Source organism: Phyllopteryx taeniolatus, chromosome 9, assembly GCF_024500385.1.
Source record: "Phyllopteryx taeniolatus isolate TA_2022b chromosome 9, UOR_Ptae_1.2, whole genome shotgun sequence".
Lineage (NCBI taxonomy): Eukaryota > Metazoa > Chordata > Actinopteri > Syngnathiformes > Syngnathidae > Phyllopteryx > Phyllopteryx taeniolatus.
Window position 1 is genome coordinate 29,017,947 of NC_084510.1, and position 24,325 is coordinate 29,042,271.

Genomic DNA, 24,325 nt, shown 5'->3' on the forward strand with positions numbered 1-24,325 from the left:
AGCATAGGATTTCAACTGCTCTTGAAAAAGTTTTCTTGTAAAATAACTTTTTTTTTTTTTTACAAAAAAAAACAAAACTTTGACTTTATTCTAACAACAATATGATCTACGTCTCTCAAGTTATTTTTTTTCTTGCAAAAATAATTTTAAACATTCTTATCAGATACAACTTTTGGGAAGTAAACATTTTTATAAAAGAACAAATCCAACTCTGTTCTTTTAAGATTCTTTTTTTCTCAACTTTTTTTTTCTTGAAGAAAGTCTGAAAAAATGTTCTCAACAAAATAGATTTTAAAAAATGTTTTCTCCTGAAAAAAAAGCTTTTTTTTTCTCCCCCCAAAAATAATCATAAAATTACAAAAATAAAATGATGACTTGATTTCTTTGCAATTACTTGTTTTGTTTTTGTGGGAAAACGATGAGCTTTTATTTCGCAAAAACCCCAAAGTTAAAGTTAAAATTTGTTTTTCTCTCTTTTTTTAAATCTTACAATAATCACATTTTTCTTTCTTCATGTAAAATATCATAAGTTTACATTTTGTATTCAAAATATGAATTTGCACTCTTAAGATTACAATTATTTTTGTTGAAAAATATTGCTTTTCTTTTAAAGAAATTACAAATATATTCTTGAAATGTTATTATTATAAGATCGCAACATGCTTTTTCTAAAATATGTATTTTTTTTTGTCAGAGAAGCACAACTTTTTTTTTTTTTTTAATGGGAAAACAGCAGAGGTCAAAAAATGTCAAGAAGGCCCGTTGTTCCTGACAAATGACTTCCAGCCTAACACACATTTAGATGTAATTGCCCGGGCTGCCACTTCTTTTGTTGTTTTGCTCTGAATATGAACACAGGCTAAGCGGCAGATGAGGAAGATGAAAGCGACCTCACGCGTCTCGCCGTCCACCCGTGGCTGCCACAATGGCAGCAGCTTGGCAGGATAATGGCCTAATGGGGGGCTGGGGCGGGGGGGGGATGACAGAAGGGTCTTTGTTTGACTGTGCATGTCAAATGCTCCATTTGTTTCCACCCAGGATTAATCGGCGAGTCCCTCCCCGCTGACAACGCACAAACTGCAGCGGCACAATTGACTCGTAACGCGGGAGACTTCATCGGCGAACGATCGGAAGAAGATCATGCTCAAGAAGCATTGACTTTATCATCCATCCATTTTCTGCAGCGCTTATCGCGGGTGTGCTGGGGCCAATCCCAGCTGACGTCCGGCGAGAGGCGGGGTACACACTTGACTGGTCGTCAGCCAATCACAAGGCACGGACTGTATAGACAAACGTGGACTAACAACCATTCAACAACAACAGTGCAATTGTCGTTTTATGAGAATAAAGGTATTTTCGGGAAGAAAAAGGAAAAGGAAATATATTTTTTAAATATTTTCTCGCAAAATAGACATTTTTAAAAAAGAAACATCATTTATTCAATCGTAATTTTATGAGAAAAGTATTTTATTTATTTTTTTTTTTTTACAGAAAGAAATGTCAACGTGTGTATTTTTTTTTAAATATTACGAGAATAAGATCACGGACTTGAAGTAAAAAAAACAAATAAAAATAAATAAATAAATGCATTATTTTAACAAAAAGAAAGTAATATATTTGTATGAAAATGTATAGTATTTTTTTAAAGCCCTGAATCGTAATTTAATGCAAGAAATTTTATATTTTTTGGGAAAAATAATTGACATGTAATTTTGTAATATTATGAGATTAAAGTCAAGTTATGAGAATACATACTTAATTTTGCAATAATTTTGTACAAAAAAATACTAGTCACTTCTACAAAATTGCCACAGTTGCATTTTTATGAGGTTGAAGTTGTAATTTTTGTAAAGCCAGTCAAAATAGTGATTAAAAAAATATAAAGTTTGAAATAAAGTTGTTATAGTAGAAAAATAATCATATGCACATAAATCCACATAGTAAGATGAGAATAAAAATGTAATTTTACAAGAACAAAGTAATATTTGTCTTGCCAAAGAAAAGTTAGAATCAAGTTCTGACTGCAAAGTTGTAGTATTGCAAAAATAAAGTCAAAGAATTACAGGAATGATTGTGTCAATTTGAAGAAAGAAAAGTCATAGCATTGCGAGAATTGTCACAGCTCAACAAAATCAAAAAGTAGTCATTTTACAAAAGTAAAAATACAAATTTTAATTTTATTACATTAAAGTTGTAATTTTACAAACAACCCATAAATAAAAATGAGAGCCGAAATGTGTGTTGCTAACTTTTGATCAGTTTCTTTTTAAAATGACCTCTATATTATTGAAACATTATACTTTTTTATCATATAATATCATAACGTTATCCTCATAAAATTACGCCTTAGTCCAGTCTGCCCCTACAAAATTTCCATCATAAACATGAGATAAATATATTTATAATACAAATATAATTATAATACAATTTAATGTGTATTTAACAGAGTAAACACAAACAGATGGCATTTATCCCAAAAATTAAATATTTATTTCTTTTTCTCTCTTTATTTCCAAACATTAAGGTCAACATTAATTATAGGTTGTAGGTATAAGGAGGATGTGGCCAGTTCATTCATTATACCTTTTCAACCTCCTTCCCTTCATACAAAGTTAAAACAAGAGCCAAGCAAAGATTTCAGAATACAAAATGAATTTTTTTTTTTTTTTTTTTTTTTTTTTTTACACACACACAAGAGCAAAATTTAGGAAAGAAAATTGGCAATTCCGTGAAGCATTTTGTTTCATTTTGTGCCTTCAGATCAGTTTTGTAGACAAGATGAACAAAAACGAATGAAATCCTTCACGCACAAAAAACACAGCTTCACCAAATGCAAAAAAGCTCAGAACCTTTCCTTTCCATGTCTTTTTTTTTTAACACATAATATGACTCACATCATGTATTTAGTAAAAGAGCACATAGGGGAAAAAAAAAATAAAAATCTACTCCAGCGGCAAACTCACACGTGAGCTGTCATTTTTTTACCTCCAAGTCTCACATTCCGGTGAAAATCGGTGTAAATAAATACATAGAAAATCAAATAAATACATAAATATCATCGCCTGTTTTTGAAAAAAAAATATTGAAGGGTTTCCTTGGCCATCTGCGGCATCCGGTGTGAAAAACAAGAGACTGAGGAACTGTCACCCATCTGGCGGGTGGGCACTGAGAAGAAATAAGTATTGGGACAGCTGAAGTTTTTTTTGTTGTTGTTGTCTGAATGCATACAACATCAGTTACAAAATTAACTCACATTCACAAATTGATGCATGAGCTGGGGCTCAAACCCACGAGCAGCAAAAGTCAGACCGCACGTCCCTATTACAGTAGCTGTGACCGCTTCAGAATAGAATCAAACTTTATTGTCACAGTCATAGGAACAATTATAATGGGTGTCAATTATCCACAGATTTTCAGACCCTATTCCCTGCGAATAGCGGGGCTCCACTGTAGTACTCAGTTGGGGAGCTATAGCATCAAACTCTTTTTCACCATTTCAGTTTTCCTGTTTTGTTTTTTGGGGTGTGGCTAAAACGGCACCACGTGACGCACTTTGGAGTCCTGGCATGAGTCGCCCCTTGCCCGCGATGTAAAAACTTTAGCGCCTTTGTTCTCATCAGAGGTTATCCGGCACAGTTGTGACGTACTGTTAGCTAGTTAGCTATGCCAACACCCCGAATATGCATTTTCCATTAGGATAGTCCCCTGCCGTGGCTGCTTCAGAGCGCCTCGTTGTCAGCCGTGAGTGCGCACGTCATAGTGAGAAGGGGGCTGGATGGGAGTCCGACTTGACGGCCAGCGTGAGGACCCGGGCTTCGCGCTGGCTTGGCCGCTTTAGAGTGCCTCGTTGATATGACATGGAAAAGCCCCGTGACGACCCGGTGGGATCTATTAGAGCCACCGGAGGCTTGAAGCGGAAATATTTTCGCAGCTCGCAGATACTAGCTGTAGTAGCATCACTTTTTAGTCCAGGTTGTAGAAGTGGTATTTGATTGACAGTTGATCAGGGAAGGGTTTCAACACATTCAGCGGACACTGTATTTGTGACCTGAGAGAATAGCTTGACTTTTCACAATTTCGAAGCCTTATTTTATGTAAGCTCCCAGACTTTAGATGGATATGGTTTCCAAAAAATTGTAAGTAGAATGGGAGGTCGAGCCTTTAGCTATCAGGCTCGTCTCCTGTGGAACCAGTCCGAACGACTGAAATTTTCTCTCTCTTCTAGAGTTTCAGTATTAGTCAGGGATGACTGAAGCTTTTCCTGGCTCACCTCTTGTTTATGCTGCCATAGGCCTAGACTGCCACAGGATCCCCCTTGAAGCGCTGAGCTCAGTTTCTGCTTTTCTTTCCTCTCGATCCTTATCACCTTATCACCATCCATGCAGTTACGATACTAAGCTGCTTCTCTTTGTCTCTCCCCTATTATTTGTGCGCTCCGTTTCTGGAGGTGCGCCTTCACATTTATCTGCTTGTTATCGGCGGTGGTGAGGCCAGGGACAGGGGTTTTGGTTGCGTCTTCTTGCTGTCATCGTGGGATATTACTGTTGTTGATACGGCTGTTGTTGTGCCCATTGTTCTTTCGTCCCTCCCCCGGCTGCTCAAATCGCTCGATCCTGTTTTCTCTCTCTAACGACCCTCTTCTTCCTCTACTCTTTCTCGCCATCTCAAGGCAGACGGTTTCCCTACAGAGCCTGGGTTCTGGTCGAAGTTTTTCCATGCCTCTGTCGCCAAGTGCTTGCTCATGTGGGCTTCTGTTGGTTTTATTCTAAGGGTATACATGTACGAGGACTGTGGTTCTTGACATGATCAATGGGTAAAGTGCCTTCAGGTAATTGACGCTATATAAATAAAACTGACTTGAATCTCCTCTAAATGTAAGCGCAAATGGTTGTTTGTCTATATGCGATTGTTTGGCATCAAACCCGAGGTGTACCGTACTTCTCTCGCCAAAAGTCCACTGGGATAAGCTCCAGCTACCCCGCGACACTAGTGAGGATAAACACTATTGAAAATGGATGGATACCACGAGTCCAAACCATGATGGATGAGTCCATTGATGAAAAGGTTTGTCCCAATGCTTCTGTCCATATAGAGAGACACACAGAGATGTTCCCGAACTATGATTTTCCGGAACAGTTGCTCCTGCTTTCTCCTTCAGTTTGACAAATGGCAATTCCGCAAAGCCGAATCCTCCTTTCTCTCACTGCTGTAACACTCAATTTCCTGAATAAAGTCCTTCAGAAAAGCAAAAACCGGGTTGGAGAAACCAAGTGCGATAACGGAGGATTTTCTGCTGTGTGTTTTAGGAGAATACAGGACAAACAAAGAGGACAATATCGAAGAAGTCTCTCCAAGGACGTGACACTCTGCTAGGACCCGTCCTCATCGCGCTTTCCTGGCACGTAATAGCCGGCCAGCTGCCGGAATCGCGGCCCCCAGTCACTGAGGTATGAGAAATCCTGCTCGGAGGTGGTGGACAGTGTGTGGATGGAGCTAAGCGACAGAGCAGGCGAGCTCGTACCCTCAAAGGCGTACGTCTGGAACGAGTCATACGGCGGCACCGACAGATCGGCGTCGGCCTGCTCCACCTTCTTGCGGATGTAGCCTTTGAAGAGGGAGAAGTCGGCGGCCGAACACGACTCCGCCGCCGCCGCCCTGCCCCCTAACCGGTTCGCCTGCAACCACTGCGGCAGCGAGCGGATGTCCGGGCCCGACTCGGCGGCGGCGCTCTTGGCCTCGGGGAAGTCATAGAGGTTCCTGAGGGCGCTCATGTCGTACGCCTGAGTGTCCTGCTCACCGCCGCCCTCGTCGTTGTACTTGATGACGTTGTCCCGCATGTCCTCCTCGTCCTCGGCCATCCGCTGGCCTTTGCGGTGGCGTTTGAGGGTCAGGATGAGCAAGACGAGGACTGAGGGGAAGGGGGGAGAGACACCAGAGTTAGTGGAAGGACGGTCAAAAAAACATTTAGCCACAAGTATGGAGGTTTTAATCATCAACCAATCAGCATCAAACCTTAAACGAAACAAATTATGGACAATTGATGGTTAGTATCACGGTCACATTTGATTGACAGATGGTCCGGAACATTCTTAGATGATGTGTATGTTAGGAATTCCTGCTGGTTGCAACCAATCATCTTTAAATTTTGAATTGCATTGGTAAGGTGAGACGTTTTTTGGATTTGGCTGAAATTCTCAACCCGTCATCTCCAGATTTTCAGGGATTGTTTCTTTCCATCCGAGTAAGAGCCCTACTAAATTTGAACAAAACAAGGCCGGGACCTGTTCCTGGCCACAACATTAAACCAATAATCTTCAAATGATGGGCAATTGTCAATAATCCTACTTCTGCTTAAGCAAAATGTGCCGAAAAGTGCACTTGATGTTTTTCTTGTGACTTTGCTACACTAAAACACATGAACTGTCCGTGCATGATGGATTTTCCAACGAGCGCCTCCGATGTAACTTTGATTTGACTTCTCTGGGCGCAAACACACAGCAGGGAACGAGGGCCTGCGTAAGGGCATTTCATTGTATTGTCAAGTTTTTCATTTGAAATGCATGAGTATTGATTTTGCAGCCTTGTCCCAAAATATGATTTAAGTGACTTCAAACGGGGGAGGGACGAGCTTTATATCAATACTCCTCCAAGCCTGAAGAGAGTAAAACTGTGACGATGAATTAGCACTTTAAATGAGAGGCAAATAACTACAAAGAGCAAAGGGATCACTTGTGATTAAAATGAAAACACATCACAAAGATAAAAACAAGCATTGGAATTTGATTTTGTTTACGCATATTTTGTTTTTTCAAACTATTATTGTTAATGCTGGTCAACGCTGACTTTTATCTTAACTTGCGATTTCTAAACTAGAAAGGTCTTAAAATAAAAAGAAATTAAGAAGCAACATATCAGAAAAAGGAATGTGATTTTAGTTCAGGTTTATTATGGTAAATATTAGAACTATAAATTGTATCATAATTATTCATATTATTATTGCTGGTACCCTATTTTATATTTAATTGTAATTTACAATATAAATCTCAAGCCTAGCAGAACATCTGAACTTTACTTGGGGTTCACCGGAGGCATTTTAAATGGTAGCAAGCGTATGAGTTGGAATGTGTTTAGTTATTAGTTAATAATTCTGAATGCAACCACATACCCAGTTATAAGAGGGTGTGCATAATTGTGCAACCACATTTACTGAGTTGTTTATTTTTACTTCCCCTCTGTGAAATATGTCATTTTTTTCCTTTAGTGGTGTACAGGCTAAAGGTCACATTAAAGGTGGATTTTTTTCAATAATTTATTTTGGTCTCATTTTTATACAAAAACAGGGGTGTGTAGACCTTTTATTTCCATTGTAAATAACTGGAAACAAATACGTATTTGTATTTTATACTTGAAATGTTGGAGTACAGTTGAGGCTTGTTTCACTCTAATATTATTCCAGTGTCCACAATGTGACATGTAAATGCACATTCCTACATAACTTTGTATTTTGTGTCTATGTTGTTTCTTCTTATTGACAGCAGCCACAATGAACCCCTCTGAGTTGACCGGCATCTAGCTGCGTCCTGTATATAGAATAGAGCAATTAAAGGCTGCCAGCAGAAAGAGATCATTACCCGGCGGGCGCCTCTATGCATCTTCAAGAATCAATGCCTGAAATGCTGGCGGAGATAAAACGACAATAAATAACACGGTCGGTTTAGGCCCAGACGGATGCGCAGTGTTTGAGGCTGTGAACCCACCAACGCCAACCATTAACGCAAAGACAAATGCCACACATGCACACGACGCGGCCGTCACGTCGGCCGTCTCCAGCGAATTTCCATACTGGCGTCGTTGGACGGAAATGTGGAAGGTGGGCTTCGTAAGTTCAAATCTTTGCATCGTTTGCCTTCTGTCCCCCGGAGGTGGCCGCCAATCATCCTTGTGCGTTTACGAGTAAAAATACCACAATGTAGCCTAAAGAGAAGGACTAAAAGAAAACAAAATAACACACATAAAATGTCGGGCCATGTGTCGTTAAAATATGAGGAAATAAAGTTGTCATTTCATGATAAAAAGCTGTGAAATGAAACTTACAATAAAAATATTAAAGCAGTGTTTTCACAATTAATCGGTAAAATGACGACTTTATTTTCACAATATTCAAGGCTCACCAATATTTGCATAGTCATTCTGACTATGGAAACATGATGCAATACAATCACAAGAACTGTGATGAGAACTACACTGGATTTTACCATTTAATTTAAGAAAAAATATACAACTTTATTCTCGTAACATTAGAACTTTTCTTCTGGTAACGTACTTTTTTTTTTTTTTTTTTTTTTTAAATTAAGGGACTGGAGCCCATGATATTTGATTGGCATGTCTATTATGAGTAGGCCCACACAAAAAGTCTCAAATAGCAATGGCCATAAATATGCTGTCATGTCTGTAAATATTCTTTTTTTTCCAAGCAGGCAGTTTAGGATCATTTATTCGAACCCATTTCCAGGGGTCCTTTACTAAAGATGAACTTGTCCTAGAGGGATTTCTTTGAAAATTCAGCCTCTGAAGCTACTTTCGCTGAACCACATGACATTTGTTAGGCATGAATATTACGAGTAGACCCACCTAAAATCGTCTCCAGAACCCATGCCCAAAAAGACACACACAGCGTGTTTCAGTTTTTTTAAGTGGCCATTTAAGGATCATTTTGATCATTTCCAGGGCTCCTCCAAAGAACAACTTGTCCCAGAGATTTTGTTTCTGTTCATCTAAAAAAAACCACCACTGCCCTTTGTAATATAATTATCTCAGCTGTTCCCGACGATGACCACTATTTGTGTAAATGGTCTAAAAGGTCGCTTTCCTGCTCACCGAAAGAGCCTCGTGAGACTAGCGGAAGCCCGGCCGATCTCGGAATGTGGACGCCACACACCAGTTCGATAGCGGATAGCATCCAATCACTCTCCTCTCACATTGTTTGCTGGGCTCCACTGGGAGGCCTTGCCTATAACCATTGTGTTTATTGTTCTCTGTCGTGAATGGACCAAAATAATTGCCACGGGGTTTGGGGGAGAACCGGTCGCGTGGTAATTCACGGCGCGCACCTCCTTGCATACGAAAGCGGCCGCGCAAGATTCAGCCCTAATGAGGCGGGCGTCAACGGGGAAAAACTCTCAACTCCATCGTATGTGTGGATGCTCCTGGTGCCAAAAGAGCGGACGCGGCGGATTTAACCTTGTGACGAACGCTCGCTGATAGCACGCCGGCGTCGCTGCCTATTAGCCACACACACACTTGAGCCGACGGCTATCGAAAAGGCATTTAACTCGGAGATTAGCGTGCCTCTCTCAACATTAATGCAACACTTTTCACATGTGTAGCAAGTAGGGGTGCAACATTCTGGGAATTTAGAAACTTTCAATAAAAACCAAGGGGAATTTAACGGAATTAATGGGAATAAACAAGGAATTAATTAAATTGGCTTGGCTCTGAATAGGGAAGTTAAATACTGCGGTGCCTTGAGATATGAGTATAGTTGTTTCCGTGATCATACTTGTAACTCAAAACACTAACATCTCAAATCATATTTCCCCATTCACATGACTGGAAATGTCATCAATCTGTTCCAGCCTCCCCCAAAAATAAATAAATAAATGTATATATATATATATATATATATATATATATATAATGTTCTTTAATATGGAAAATAGATGGCTATAATATTTTAATTTATAAAAACATAATTATTCCCCATTTAAAGAATTAAACAGTTTGTGCGTCATGATTTATTCATTGTGGCTGTTTCTGGTATGTGTGAAACCTGGCCACCAGGGGGCAGTAATAATAGTCATACAGACCCAAACAAAGAAGAGTTTCACAGCTACTGTAAGTGACTCACTAAAGTGTAGCAATATTATTCTTTCTTCGCAAAGAATAAATAATATATGCCTGTGTGTATTGTTATATTTTCTGTCTGCATGTGATGATGCATTGTTTGTGTTCAAATATCCGTTCCTTCAAGCGTTATACAACTGCCACGTAAATGCTATTCCTTGGCCCGTCTATGGCATTTCCTATTATGTGTTGGCATTAAGTTAGCAGACTTTAAAACAAAGTTATGTGGTTGTTATGAATACACAATGTGTAATTTTCTTTGTTTATGTTTACGTTGGCAGTAAACGTCACTTCGGCGTGGCATTAAAATGCTTGAAGCCTCTTTTTGAAGCATTGTTCACTATGAGTCGTGTCACTCGTATCTCAAGGTACCACTATATATATTTGGGGAAAATATATTTTTGCATAATCCTGAATAAAACAACCAGATTTGATGCAAGTGCAGTTGAATATAAAGAATCCATTGCCTGATAAAGTTCAGAAAAAAGTTTGAGGCCAGCCTTGAGAAGCTTGAGGGAAGATTTCTTTTAATTTGCATTTTGAATATAACTTTTTTTGCGGGTTGGGGGGGGGCTTTCCATTTCACATTGTTAATGGCACTGTTGTCATACATGGGTGTGGGGTGGGGTGAACAGGCTAATTGGGAACAGGTGGGTGCCATGATTGGGTATAAAAGGAGCTTCCCTGAATTGCTCAGTCATTCACAAGTAAAGATGGGGCGAGGTTCTCCTCTTTGTGAACAAGTGCGTGATAAAATAGTCGAACAGTTTAAGGACAATGTTCCTCAACGTACAATTGCAAGGAATTTAAGGATTTCACTGAATCAAAAATCGACATCAATGTGTAAAGAATATCACCACATGGGCTCAGGAACACTTCAGAAAACCAATGTCAGTAAATACAGTTCGGCGCTACATCCGTAAGTGCAACTTGAAACTCTACTATGCAAAGCAAAAGCCATTTATCAACAACACCCAGAAACGCCGCCAGCTTCTCTGGGCCAGAGCTCATCTAAGATGGACTGACACGAATTGGAAAAGTGTTCTGCGGTCCGACGAGTCCACATTTCAAATTGTTTTTGGAAATTGTGGACGTCGTGTCCTCCGGCCCAAAGAGGCAAAGAAACATCCGGCCTGTTATAGACGCAAAGTTCAAAAGCCAGCATCTATGATGGCATGGGGCTCTGTTAGTACCAATGGCATGGGTAACTTACACATCTGTGAAGGCACCATTAATGCTGAAAGGTACATACAGGTTTTGGAGAAACATATGCTGCCATCCAAGCAACGTCTTTTTCATGGACGCCCCTGCATATTTCAGCAAGACAATGCCAAACCACATTCTGCACGTGTTACAACAGCGTGGCTTCGTAGTAAAAGAGTGCGGGTACTAGACTGGCCTGTCTGCAGTCCAGACCTGTTTCCCATTGAAAATGTGTAGCGCATTATGAAGCGTAAAATACGACAACGGAGACCCTGGACTGTTGAACAGCTGACGCTGTACATCAAGCAAGAATCGGAAGGAATTCCACCTTCAAAGCTTCAACAATTAGTGTTCAAAACGTTTATTGAATGTTGTTAAAAGAAAAGGTGATGTCACACAGTGGTAAACATGAACCTGTCCCAGCTTTTTTGGAACGTGTTGCAGCCATAAAATTCTAAGTTAATGATTATTTGCTAAAAACAATAAAGTTTATCAGTTTCAACATTAACTGTCTTGTCTTTGTAGTGTATTAAATTAAATATAGGTTGAACATGATTTGCAAATCATTGGATTCTGTTTTTATTTATGTTTAACACAACGTCCCAACTCCATTGGAATTGGGGTTGTACATCTGTTGAAATGTCATGCTTGAATTATTTGGAATGGCTGTCCTCCAACGAAAGAAAATTCATGTTTATGCTTATTATTTCCAACATTTCCCAGCTAACTTCCCAAGGAAATTTACCAGCCATTTCCCACCCCTTTGCAACGGCAGTTGGAACCACGTGGACCTTCCGCACCCCTCCACGCAAAGCTGTTCATTTCACCCTTCCCTCCAAAGCGTGTGTACAGATGTTGCGATAAGCACTCCTGACAAGACGGTTAATTTGCCCCCGGGTTACGCTGCGTGGCCCTATCTGGAAGTTCATCGCCAGCAGATGGGGAGTTAATTGGACTGGAGGCACGCAGATGCTGCAGTGCGGCGGCGTGGATTCATCACACCGGGCCTTTAAATGAACGGACGGAGGGAAGGTTTGTTTGTAAAGTAATTAGAGAGAAATTTGTTTTAATTTTCAGCCGACAATTGATGTAACAGAGGTGGTCCCATCTCGGGAGAGTGAAGATGCTTGCTTTAAGTAGCTGCTGCTGCTGTTGTGTGGATAGACAAGTTACAAACTGCAATCGAGCATATGGACTCAATAATTGATCCATCAATTTTATATTGAGGTTGTCCTCATTAGGAATCCCGGTAACTGGAGCCTGTCCCATGTGACTTTGAGCGAGAGGCCGGTACACACTGCACTGGTCGGCAATCAGCCACCGGGTGGTATCTCAATTTACTTGTATATCCAATCAATTTCCCCCATTGAAGTGAATTGAAATCCCATTAAACCGTTCCATGGACTGAGGCTTCAGGCTGGCGTGGCTGCTTTAGAGTGCCTCATTGTCAGCTGCGAGTGCATGCACGTCACGGAGAGAAGGCGGAAGAGCGAGGAGAAAAAGAAAAAATGTGCTACGTGACAGCCGGCGTGTGGACATGGGCTTTATGCTAGTGTGGCCCCTCGTTGTTGCGGCGTGGAAAAGACCCGCGGCGACCCGGTGGGATATATTCCAGCGACCAGAAGGTTTAAGCAGACATATTTTCATGACTGAAACATATAGTTATGTGTTGAAAGAAGAAAAATGCATGACGAAATACATCCATTTTTTTCATGTCGTAGTACTAGGGGGCGTGGTTTCAGCGCATTCAGTGGACAAGCCCACAGTATGAAAACAGAAACAACGGCTTTTTTTTTTTTTAAACCACATATTTTTAGATATATACACACACACATATATATATATGTGAGCTATGAGGCCCCAGCAATATCCAATACTGATAGCATATGATACCTCAACAAAACCCTACGTGAAGCACAAATACTGCTTCTGTCCTCATGTTGACTCGCCTGTGACTTAGCCCGCTCTAAATTGCTTTGCTAAGACACTCCATTCTATTTACTACCAATCAGTCAACCCAAGTGGCATTGATGTAATGCCAACAAAAGCACCACACTCAGTTAAATGGATCAGTTTATGGAAGGGCATAAAAATCTGCAAATGATAACATTTACATCGGGTACGGTAATGTAATTATCATGGGAAACCATTCTTGAACAGAGTTGAAGTCAGATTGAAGAGCTTTTTGGATATGAGAAATGCTAGAATGGGAGGTGTTTATATAGAAATGTCATCAGCATAAAGGTGGGCAACACGCCTGGAAGGTCATTGATAAAAAGAGAAAAAAAGGAGGGCCTTGAGTAGAGCCTTGTGGGACACCTTTTTCTACAATTAAATCATCTGACACACAGCCTTGAAAAAAAACACACACTGACGTCTATTATTGAGATAAACATGCAACCAAAGCAGAGCCAATGGTAAATAATTTGTCGAGGAGAAGTAGTGATCATATAAAAAGCTTTGGAGAGTTCAATACAGTAAAGATAGCAATGGTGTGTTGGACTTTATCAAATGAAGAAAAAAGATTGTTGGTAAATTTTAAAAGAGCTGTGGTAGAGGAGAAGTTAGGTTTAGAAACCAGACTGAAATGGAGACAGAATACTGTATTGATAAAGTCAGAATAAATAAAAATGTTCTTTATTCATTTGAATCATTTATTTCCTAATAACATGACAAACTTTCTCAAAAAGAAAATATTAAAGTTTTTATAAATGATTAAACATTGTTATATTATTGTAAACATGTTTATTTGTCAATCGTTATTATGGAGAATTTAATGCAAGATCAATTTTAGTCATGTAATAATTTTCTGTTTGCACAAAATATAAGCAGTTTTATGTTTTGCACAGTTAGATTAGATTAGCTCAGGAGTATTTAATAAAGCATCCGGTGAATGTATATTCCCCATTTACTGTATATACTGTTTTGAACAATTGTTTAAGTTGCAGAAACTACTTGTGCGAGCTATTCTAATGTAATGTATTTCTGCTCGTCTTGTGTTGTGCATCTAAAAGGCCTTGAAATGCTTTTCACTTGGTGTCTTTGAGCTTTTGTGGGCCACAATACACAGCGCAAACAAAGTTGTCTTCAATAGCCAGCAGAGGCTGCATCCGACGTACGCTACACGCAACGCGTTTGCGGATGCTTTTAAAAAGATGATGAATAAGTGATGCTCTGCTCCCGATAAGATGTTCTGCTTAATGGAGGCATATTCACAACAAGTCTCATTAGGACGAGCTATTTACAAGACACGGATAGCGGCGTGAGTCACAGTTGCGAGCAGCGGGGTGTCGCGTTATCCATCATTCAGGTGGCGCTGTGCGGTCGCCTCTGCTGTAGAGACTATTCATGAAAATTTCACACAGAACAACGCCAAACCGCTGCAGTCTCTGAGTGAACGCATGTTTGCACTTGTACGAGCGTGTGTAAAGTCTTGTCAATGTCAAGCGGGCTGCTACTTTCACTCAATCTCAATAAGATGGAGAGTGACAAGCCAGCTCTCAATGCAGCAAAGACCTACGCCAAGGCCTCAAAGGACAAAATATTTCATACTGTGCAGTGTGGTGCCTTAACTGGGGAGTCTTGAAATGAATGGAAAGGCCATTACTCTGTTCTAGCACCCCCCCCAATTAAAAAAGAGAACTCTACAGTAGGCTACTTCATGAAAATATATAGCAATACCATAATTAAATACATATAATTTACAAAATTAAACAGTTTATGCATCATGATTTCGTGCATCAATGCCCATTCTCTCTCATGCTCATTCTGGTGCATGAAGCTTGGCCACCAGGGGGCAGTATAAAGCTTACATAAGTACATGAAGAAGACGGTCTCTTCTTAGCTTCGTAAGCAGCAGCAATATTAGTGGTTTTTCTGCACAGGATAAATAATATATGCCTGTGAGTAGTTATATTGTCTGTATACATGGATTGCTGCACTGTTTGTTTTCAAATATTTATTGCTTAAAGTACTATTGTCAAACTAACGGCCTGGGGGCCAGATCAGGCCCGCCACATCACTTTATGTGGCCCGCGAAAGCAATTATGCGTCGACTTCACGTCTCCTGCTAAAATAGCAAACTGCAGATTGAGATATTGCAAGCATTTCTTCGTTACCAATCCCCCTTTTAAAATACATAAAAAAATGTATTACTTCATGATTCACTCTTGAGCACTCACCGATACCGCTAGTACTTTTGATACATACATTTTCAATTATCACAATATCAGACAATTGTGAACAAAGCTCTTTCTTTCTGACTCGCATGATGATTTGCCGATGTAGCGCCAACTACTGATGAGGAGGACTTAGTCAATGTCAGATTTTTTTTGCTTTAAGTATTGATGACTGGTATCGGCAGCCTTCCAGAGTACCCTATACCTTGAAATAAGGCCGGTATACCGATACCTGGTAACGATACTCGCCCATCCCTAAAAATGAGTAAGAACTCCCTTAACCGATTTCCCCCCCCCTCATGTTTTTGGGTGTCAAATATCGGTGTGTGTGTGTGTGTGTGTAGCTCAACCCTCTTACTGGTACAGCCTCCTGATCAAATCCACTGCTCCTGGTGGTCCTCCCTGAGTTGTTGACCTGACCGCCCCTCCCAGGCTCATATTAATAAAGTGTGCTTAGCCATCCATCATCACCCGCCCATGTATCCCCTAATACAGCCATACATTCATGAGTACCTCTGTCCGATCTTCCATTCATCCACGTACCTATAAGGATGAGCATGCACACCAGCAGTGCAATAAGCGCCCCCGGGCTGAGAGCTGCGCTCATTACATACGCTGTAGCGTCGCAGGACTGGATGGCTCCCTCTATAAAAGAAAGGAAAATAAATAATAATCACATTACATAGAAGCAACAGCATTAGTCAGTCCAGTGGACACTGATTAAAGCCATCCAGGGTGGAATAGTCAAGTTTGTATTAGAGCTTCACCTTCCTTTGTGGCCTTGGGGGTTTATAAGCTGCTAACAAATTGGGTGCAAAAAGCAAAAGCAAAACAACACGGATGACCTTTCAGTGCTGCTGATGCTGATTGCTGCTAATGGCGCTCACCTGTGTCGCAGCCGCAGATGTGAATGGTCAGGGTGCCCGTGGAGCTGTGGGACGGGAGGGCGCTGTCAACCACTTGAATGGGCAGGAAGTAGACGTTCTGCTCGTGGCGTTTGAAGCCCGAGCGCTCCGTTCGGATGCCGGCGGTGGTGTCTGGGTTGGGTTGAGTGGTAAAAGGAGACATATATTGCATTTTCTAATCACATGCTTTCGTCAAATTCGTCACAGTGTTTGTGTGGCGAAATGCCAATGTCAACTAAATGTAAAAAAAATAGATAATTATAACAACAACATTTATCTGCACCAAAATTGAAAAGGGGATACACTCAGATTGCTAACACTATTAAAACTGATTGAATCTACTGAAGCTAACGGCTTCAACTAACTTTTGTGCAACATTTGTTGCCGTAAGCGGCGCGTGAGGAAACGGCCGAGTTGGTCGTGCTGATGTTTGCTTTCCCTGACGTCCTCTGACAACATTAAAAGTGTTCATCAGCAAGATGACGGCGGTGGGTGTTGGTGATGGGTAGGCGGGGGGCGGGCGGGTTTCGTTTCTTCTCTTCACCATGTTGTGTGCGGAGGCCGGCAGACGGCATGAGGAGAAGACGAACAAGATGCGACAGATTGAAAGTGACAGGTTGACAAATGTGTCCACCAGCGGAGACACGGGAGAGCCCAGTAACGAGAACGGGTGGGAGGATTACAAAGTCTGCGTGTGGGTTTGTTTTTTGTTTTTTCTTCCCCCCACTTAGGTATACAAAGCTCGCTACTGTGGTGTGGATATTTTTGATTACCTGCCGCAGCCAACCTTATATAGAAAGTAAACAAAAACACATGCGCTCTGTCAACGCTATGTGACCTTTACATATACTTAATCACATACACAGCGTGTCACGCTAGCAGCGAGGAAATTACACGTGCTGAGGGATGCGTGTGTGTGCGTGTGCGTGCGTGTGTGTGCATATACACAGCTGGAGGAAGCATCTTCCTGCGCATTTGTGCGTGCCTGCAAGTTTACGCTCAGGCCGCGGCGGGCCTCGCTCGCTGACATTTCACCATTGCTCAGGCTGCTCCCGTGACATTTACCCGGTGTCACATCAATCTTGATTTTGTTGCGTGTCACGGTGGCTTAAGTCCGCACCTCTAATCGAGGATCTGCCCGCGTTTTTTTTTTTTTTTTTTTTTGGACAACACGAACCAGGCAAAGAGATTTGCGGCGATAAACGGCATCTCCTCTGAAGTTGCTGAAAAGTCAGTCACGGGATATCACGCTCGGGGTGTTTATTTAGTGGCGGTGCCAATCATATTTATTAGAGGGAATCATTGTTGTCATTTTGGATGTGCTTTACATACTTTTACACGCAGGAACCTGGGGAACTAGGTCATTATGGCTCCAATGAGAACAACAAACCTGACGGGGACATATTATGTAAAATTGACTCTCTGATGTCTTGGAGAAAAATAGTTGGACCTCAAGTGTAAAATCGAAGCGTTCAAACGCAAAAGTCGCCAAGCGCCATTTAGACCAAAATAGAGCCACGCATACTAGCAGACTGCCAATAACGGGTTCGGCGGTGCATTTCCTAACCCTGCAAAACCAAACAACTGATGTAAAATATGTCGAAAAGCAAGGGTTTTATTGCCAAAACCATCTCCATCAAAGGCAATTACGAGCCCATATGTTACAAAATCCAGATCACCGGCCGCCATTTTGTTTCCATTGCACTCTGCCGGATTTCCCGAACTTGAACTTAGCGGAGGGCCACCAAAATCACATTTTCTCATTGTTAGATTACGTTGTTGGGAAATCTCTTTACCACCTCGTTTTTTTCCATTTTCAATTCAAAGAACATTTTCTGTGGTTCTGCCAAAGATAAAAATCTTCCTCAATTTCGACTGCTTTGAAAAACCTTTTGAATATAAGTTAGATTTGATTGCTTTAGTAATCCATCCATCCACTTTCTGTACCACTTATCCTCACTAGGGTCGCGGGCGTGCTTCGGGCGAGAGGCGGGGTACACCCTGAACTGTACCCCAGCCAATCGCAGGGCGCATATATACAAACAACCATTCGCACTCACACCTACGAGCAATTTAGAGTCTTCAATCAACCTACCGCGCATGTTCTTGGGATGTGGGAGGAAACCGGAGTGCCCGGAGAAAACCCACGCAGGCACGGGGAGAACATGCAAACTCCACCCAGGCGAGGCTGGGATTTCAACCCATCTTGGTGCCAAGGAACTATGTTAAAGTGCGTTGAGGCACTTCATATAGACAGGCTATTGCCCGGTCTAATATAAAAGCTGTGCTTTGCCGCCATCTTGTGGCATCTATAGGCAATTAAAACCATTTGAGGGGCCGTCAATTACTCGCATATTTTTGCGACAAGTGGGGGAATTCTGCATTTCTTAGAAAGTGTCTGTTGGCGAGCTAGTGCTTGAAAAACTTTCTTTTCTAGCCACTCTTGGTGCAAGGATCAGGCTCCGCTTTGGAGTGACTCATTTCAGCGAGAGAAGAAATACGATGAGCCAAGTGCAAGCATTTTTAATTGCGAAAAAAAAAAAAATATATCCAGTATATCCCCTCAAGCCTGATGTGTGTCCTTGACTGCAATTGATTTGTGTCTGGTTTGACCATAAATTATGCAAATATTATTATTGCCTTCCCTCAAAATGTATAATGCAAATTTCATTATGACCCTCGTGCAGAACAATCTAAGTTGGCGCTCAGAGGGGAGAGACCAAGAAAATGCAATGCATTAATTATACAATGAAGGCACATTATTCAAACAAAGAAAATGACATTTGTGTTATAGTTTTTATATATCGGACGATTTAGCTAATTTTTGGTTGTTTTTCTACACAACGATGTTTTTTTTTTTGTGTGTGTTTTGGATTAAACAAAAAAAAACAAATCACAAAATGGTTTTCACTGGCAATGACAGGACAATACATGCATCCCCCCTAAAAAAAATATTAATAAATAAAATTAAGTGGTCAGTGTGATCTCCAAAAAACTTTCCTAAAAAGAAAATATTTAAGATGTTATGCGTTATTTAATATTTTTTTTTTTAGCTTGCATTATTCATTTTCCTAAAAAAGATGACAAAGTATTGATGTTGCACTTTCGTAAAAACATCTGTCAATAGGATTAAATATTTGAATGATTTTTTTTTTTTTTTTTTAATATTATTTTGCTTAATTGAGAAGCTTTCATTTATCGGAGAATTTATATGAAAAAAAGTTGTGATTTGTGAGGGTTTTGGGAGAGTTGGTGTTTATCCAAAAGTGACGAAAGCTCATTATAACAGTAATACAAAATATATACAATATAATATACAATACAGCGTGTTTTGGATCAACTTTTTCCAAAGCATTTGGTAGAGTGCTTCCAACATCTGTTACTTGTTCTTGTAGGTAAAGTAGTGCCTTGAGATACGAGTGGGCAAGTTTACGAGTCATCATATGAGCCGGCACGGTGAGTGACTGGTTAGCACGTCTGCCTCACAGTTCTGAGGACCGGGGTTCAAATCCCGGCCCCGCCTGTGTGGAGTTTGCATGTTCTCCCCGTGCCTGCGTGGATTTTCTCCGGGCACTCCGGTTTCCTCCCACATCCCAAAAAACATGCGTGGTAGGTTGATTGGAGACTCTAAATTGCATGTAGGTGTGAATGTGAGTGCGAATGGTTGTTTGTTTCTATGTGCCCTGCGATTAGCTGGCGACCGGTTCAGGGTGTGTTATTGTTACTAACTAGCTGAAGTTTACTGTGAAACTAAACATACAACAAAGAGAATTAAATGTTGTGTTTAAAACAACCACACAGCTGTGCCTTAGAAAAGTCAGTTCAGCAAAATGCCAACAAACAATGCAAAACGCCATTGACGGGCGAACAAATGGCACTGGTCTTGCAACAGATATTTGAAGACAAACAGTAGGGCAAGACATTTAGACTAGTGGCTGACATTTTTGCGGGATCCCAAAATCTTGGCACTCTCACCTTTGACGTCCCACAGGTTAAAGTGTCGATTGCCGGAGGCTCCAGGGGCCAGCGTGAAGTAGAAGTGATGGCCGGTCTGCGGCTCGTCTTTGTCCACCACACTGATGGTGTGAATTATCTAAGAAGAGGGACAAGTGGAAGAGCAAATTATGTTTGAGAAAGGTTACAGCCACACAACGGTTGGATCCACAAAGAGAAAACAAAGCCACCGCATTTTCGAGACGACCCCGAAGAGCGAGAACGGATGCCCAACGGCTCTTAGTGAAAATGCAGCCGAGCGGGTCTCAAGTCAGAAACGGATTTCTGAAGAAATCTGCATTATAAAAAAAAGATACTTAAAAGGCTTCCCCGGAACATAAAGCGACAGAAATCTTCACTCGGGCTGCCGTATTCACTTTAGGAAAATGCAAGTGGAATGTAAAAGGAAGGCACAAAACTCAGTCAGGGTGTCATCCAGCAATCTTCCATATGCAGAGTGATCCACATTCAAAGAAAAAAGTCAACTGTGATCCAATTTGGAGAACTCTGCGTGGACACAATGAGGTGAGCTACAATTGGCGGTGAGCTGAGCAGACATCAAAACATCCCCCGGGGAGGCTCGCTGACAATTCATCCCGCTTCTCTGCAGAAGACATCCAATCCTCTGCAGGCTTACAGCACAATCGGACACAAGCTGCTCGTTGCAATGTCCTCCATGTGCCAAAATGAAGAAACAATGGTCGGGTGCATTGCTTTCACTTGAAAAGTATGCACACACGCGCACACAAATAACTGTACATCAATTATTTTTTATTTGCATTTGCAACCAATTTTCCAACTGCAGGTGGTGGACCGCTGGATGTATTGAAGTTGAGAGTCTTTTAAGTTGTTTACAGACAGCCCAAACATTTTTTTTGTGTGTGTGTGTGTTTTAGAAAATATTTGTTTTGTGCCAGAATGGAAAACATTAATTGAGTTATTAATTTAATAAGTAGTCCCTTAATTGATTCAATTGTGAACAATAGTTTTGAATAACTGCATTGGGTGTGCAATTGATACAGTATATTTACTTATAGTGCAAAAGCCTACCATTTTCCGCCATCTTTAATAATAACATGGCTGAAATGGAACAGTTAGTTGGTTAGAATAAAAGCATTTTAAAATGTCCCTTAATACAACCACTTCACTGTTAATAAAGGAATAATTCAATTTGCCTTTTTTTTTTGCACATGGGAAAACAGTGTTGGAATGCAAGCAAACTGAAGGGTGACCGCTGTCTCGCTATCCCAAGATGCAGTGCATTGTACCGTTGGCATCATTTTTTATTTTTTTTTTCCTATCTGAACTTGCCAAGTTGGGTGATTCCCGCACCAAGCCTCAGTGAAATATACTGTCTGACGTTCCATGAAGCTGCATCCTGTCCCAGTAGACTGGACTGATTGGCATTTAACCACAGGGCAAGTGCGATTGATGATTTCATGGCAATTGATCCCACGCCAGCTGTGTTAAAAACCAGTTTCGCGAACCACTACGCAGTCAACGACCATTCTCTCAGGAAGACATTTGAAAAATAACAGCGCGCTCCTTTAATGAACGCACAAGTCCCTCAATGCAAGGCAATATTTTTTGTGTAATCTCTCGCAGACAAACAACAAACTCCTCTGTGATCCATACAAGCAAAGACGTCCCTGCCAAAACAGACCTGAGCTCATCTTCTCTTCATTCTCCAAAGCCCTTTCAGGTTCCTGCAATTTTAAAGAAGTCAGAAAGTGGGGGAAGAGGGTGAGCAGCATAAGCAGGACTGTTGTCTCCAACCGAGGGATGACTGCTCGAATATCTTTGAAGAAATGTAACAAATGAGCCTCGATCTGTGTTCGGCGGCAGAGCCCTCAGCAGGGGCGCGCCTCTTAAGGCGGCGTCCGCGGGTCGAGCAAAACATCCTCTGAGCAAAACCAGCACCGTTCTGAGCGAGGTTGCAAACAAATCTGAATGAGCTTCGTTAAAAACTGAAGGATTTAAACAAAATATGAGGTGACAACTCAACCTGTCAGTTTGTTGTTGATCAATTGACATGTACTGTACGGTTAGGCCCACAAGTATTTGGACAATGACACATTTGGTTCGATCAGTCTTCTTCTGCAAGCTACAGAAGGAGAATGAAGGAAGAGGAGGACAGTGTGGGAGTTTATCGAGCGGCTCGCGTAGCTCCCTCAAGCACAATCACCGAATTAGATTTCTATCCGCCGCTCCCCTTTCTTGACCCCCTTAAATCTCCTCGTTCGGCTGGAAAGCTAGAGGGGGAGACTTTCCCAAATGTGCAGCCTGTCTGCTCGAGACCTTTCTGACCGCTCAAGGTTGCGAGGAAGAGGAAGGTAAGGAGTTTCCATTTCAGGGGAGCCACAGGAGGTAGTCAATAAATATATACAAAGACATCACATGATATAGGGGACGTTCACCTCTCGGGGTTTTTGTCAATGCAATCTCTTGTGGCAGGGTTAAATAAAAACATTCCAAAGGCTAAAAAGTAAGCTACAGAAGTTTTTTTTAAATGGCATCCTAACAGCAGAAAAGAGCCAGTCAGTGGTGGGAAGTAACTAAGTACGAATACTTTGTGACTGCACTTAAGTAGATTTTTCAGGTATCTGTGCTTGACTTGACTGTTACATTTTTTTTTTTACTTGCACTACTTCATCATCCATCCATCCATCCATCCATCTTCTGCTTAACCAGGATCAGGTCGCAGGGGCAGCTGCTTAGGCAGGGAAGCCCAGACGTCGTCCAGCTTTTCCGGGCAGGATCCCGAACCGTTCCCAGGCAAGCCGGAAGACGTCGTCTCTGGTTTGTGTATACAGTGTATATGTTTTTGTAAAATCATTAGAATGCACTTTGCACTTTGGATTCATATTGGTTTCACTAAGAGGAGCTTAGCTAATTAGACCAGTATTGATCTGAAAGTGTTTCTGATAGCCAGAGAGCCAAGGTAGCTGCGGTGGAAGCTAACATCAGTAAGAACCTGAATGTTCCATGTCAGCACATTTTTAATGGATTGATTGGAATTATTCTATTCAAATTGAAATATGGCAACTGAAACACTCCATCAATTTGTCTTGAGCTTATTGTCACCTCTCTTTTATGACAAAATTCCCATTCATCTTTAAAGGAGACATACATTAGTTGTCACAATTTGAAACAATAGTTTACAAACCTCTTCCATGCCTACCTGTTGAAAAACATACGTGACGAATATATTGACGAATACTAATGTCCACGCCAGTGATTTGAGTTAATATGCCCCCTTTATATAGTTATCAGGTTAAAAAAAATGAGAATCAAAGTGTCTCCTTTTGCCAGGTTCTGGCACTGTCGGTCGAACGTTTTTAAGCGTTTCTTGGCTTCGCTCCATTCACGGCCAATTCGCTCATTTTGCCGATTAAGCTTCTCACATATGCACCGATGTGATGAGCGCGTTTCAGACATGCGTAACATTTATGTTGTTTTTTTTCCACACTGAGCCCTCCGTTGGATGCTGCCGACACTGCGGTCAAACCGAGGCGATGTGTCGCCGCGATCCCCTCGGCTCGGCTGTGAGACGGCAGCGCCGAGCTGACAGGTTGCCGTTGCCTCGGGTCACACTTACTGTTTGGCTTGCCACCCGGGCCTCTTTTCTGCACACGGGCACGCTGTATGATATCTGTCCCTCCACATCCCAGTCAAGCAAATACCAAGAAGTGGGCGAGGAGTGCTACATTTCTGGATATGTAGGATGCCGATGTAAAAGAGACGGGGAACATGCTAACTCCACGTTGGATGGATGGATGGAAGATAATGTCTGATTGCATTGGGCAGTGTCCTGCCACATGTGGCCAATGGAGTCAAGGTGATGAAAAAGCTTGTTGTGTGTGCCAGTTGTAATGAACATTAAAACTTAAATTACTTTTAGGCATAAAGCTCAAAATTCCACTGGGAAGGAAAAGCTGACTGAGAAAAGATGACTTTTTCAGTAGTTAAGGACTTGGCCTGCATTGCCTTCAGCTTGAAAAATATTATTGCTCAACTGAGAAAAATGTCATAGTATCGAGAGAAAAATGTTTTCCTTGCATTCATCAAAAACATGCCAGGGATGGACACAATGAACATCTATCTGTGAGGCTGAAATTTTGCACTTGAAAAGCTTTTCAGGTA

At 41.3% G+C, this 24,325-nt stretch overlaps 1 protein-coding gene and 1 long non-coding RNA gene across 2 annotated transcripts in view; one reads left to right on the plus strand and one right to left on the minus strand.

The window, feature by feature from the left end:
* The window catches only part of LOC133483887 (uncharacterized), a 92,591-nt gene extending 91,051 nt beyond the window's left edge, over positions 1–1,540 (plus strand). The window contains exon 3 of the long non-coding RNA XR_009790228.1: positions 1,039–1,540. This is a non-coding gene — a long non-coding RNA (uncharacterized LOC133483887). The remainder of the gene's footprint in view (positions 1–1,038) is intronic.
* A 924-nt stretch (positions 1,541–2,464) lies between these two features.
* LOC133483885 (cadherin-22-like) overlaps positions 2,465–24,325 on the minus strand; it is a 65,239-nt gene continuing 43,378 nt past the window's right edge. The window contains exons 9-12 of the mRNA XM_061785723.1: positions 20,165–20,282; positions 16,172–16,321; positions 15,828–15,929; positions 2,465–5,908 (exon numbers count right to left, since the gene is read on the minus strand). Coding sequence (XP_061641707.1) covers positions 5,370–5,908; positions 15,828–15,929; positions 16,172–16,321; positions 20,165–20,282 — 909 coding nt within the window. The 3' untranslated portion in view covers positions 2,465–5,369. The remainder of the gene's footprint in view (positions 5,909–15,827; positions 15,930–16,171; positions 16,322–20,164; positions 20,283–24,325) is intronic.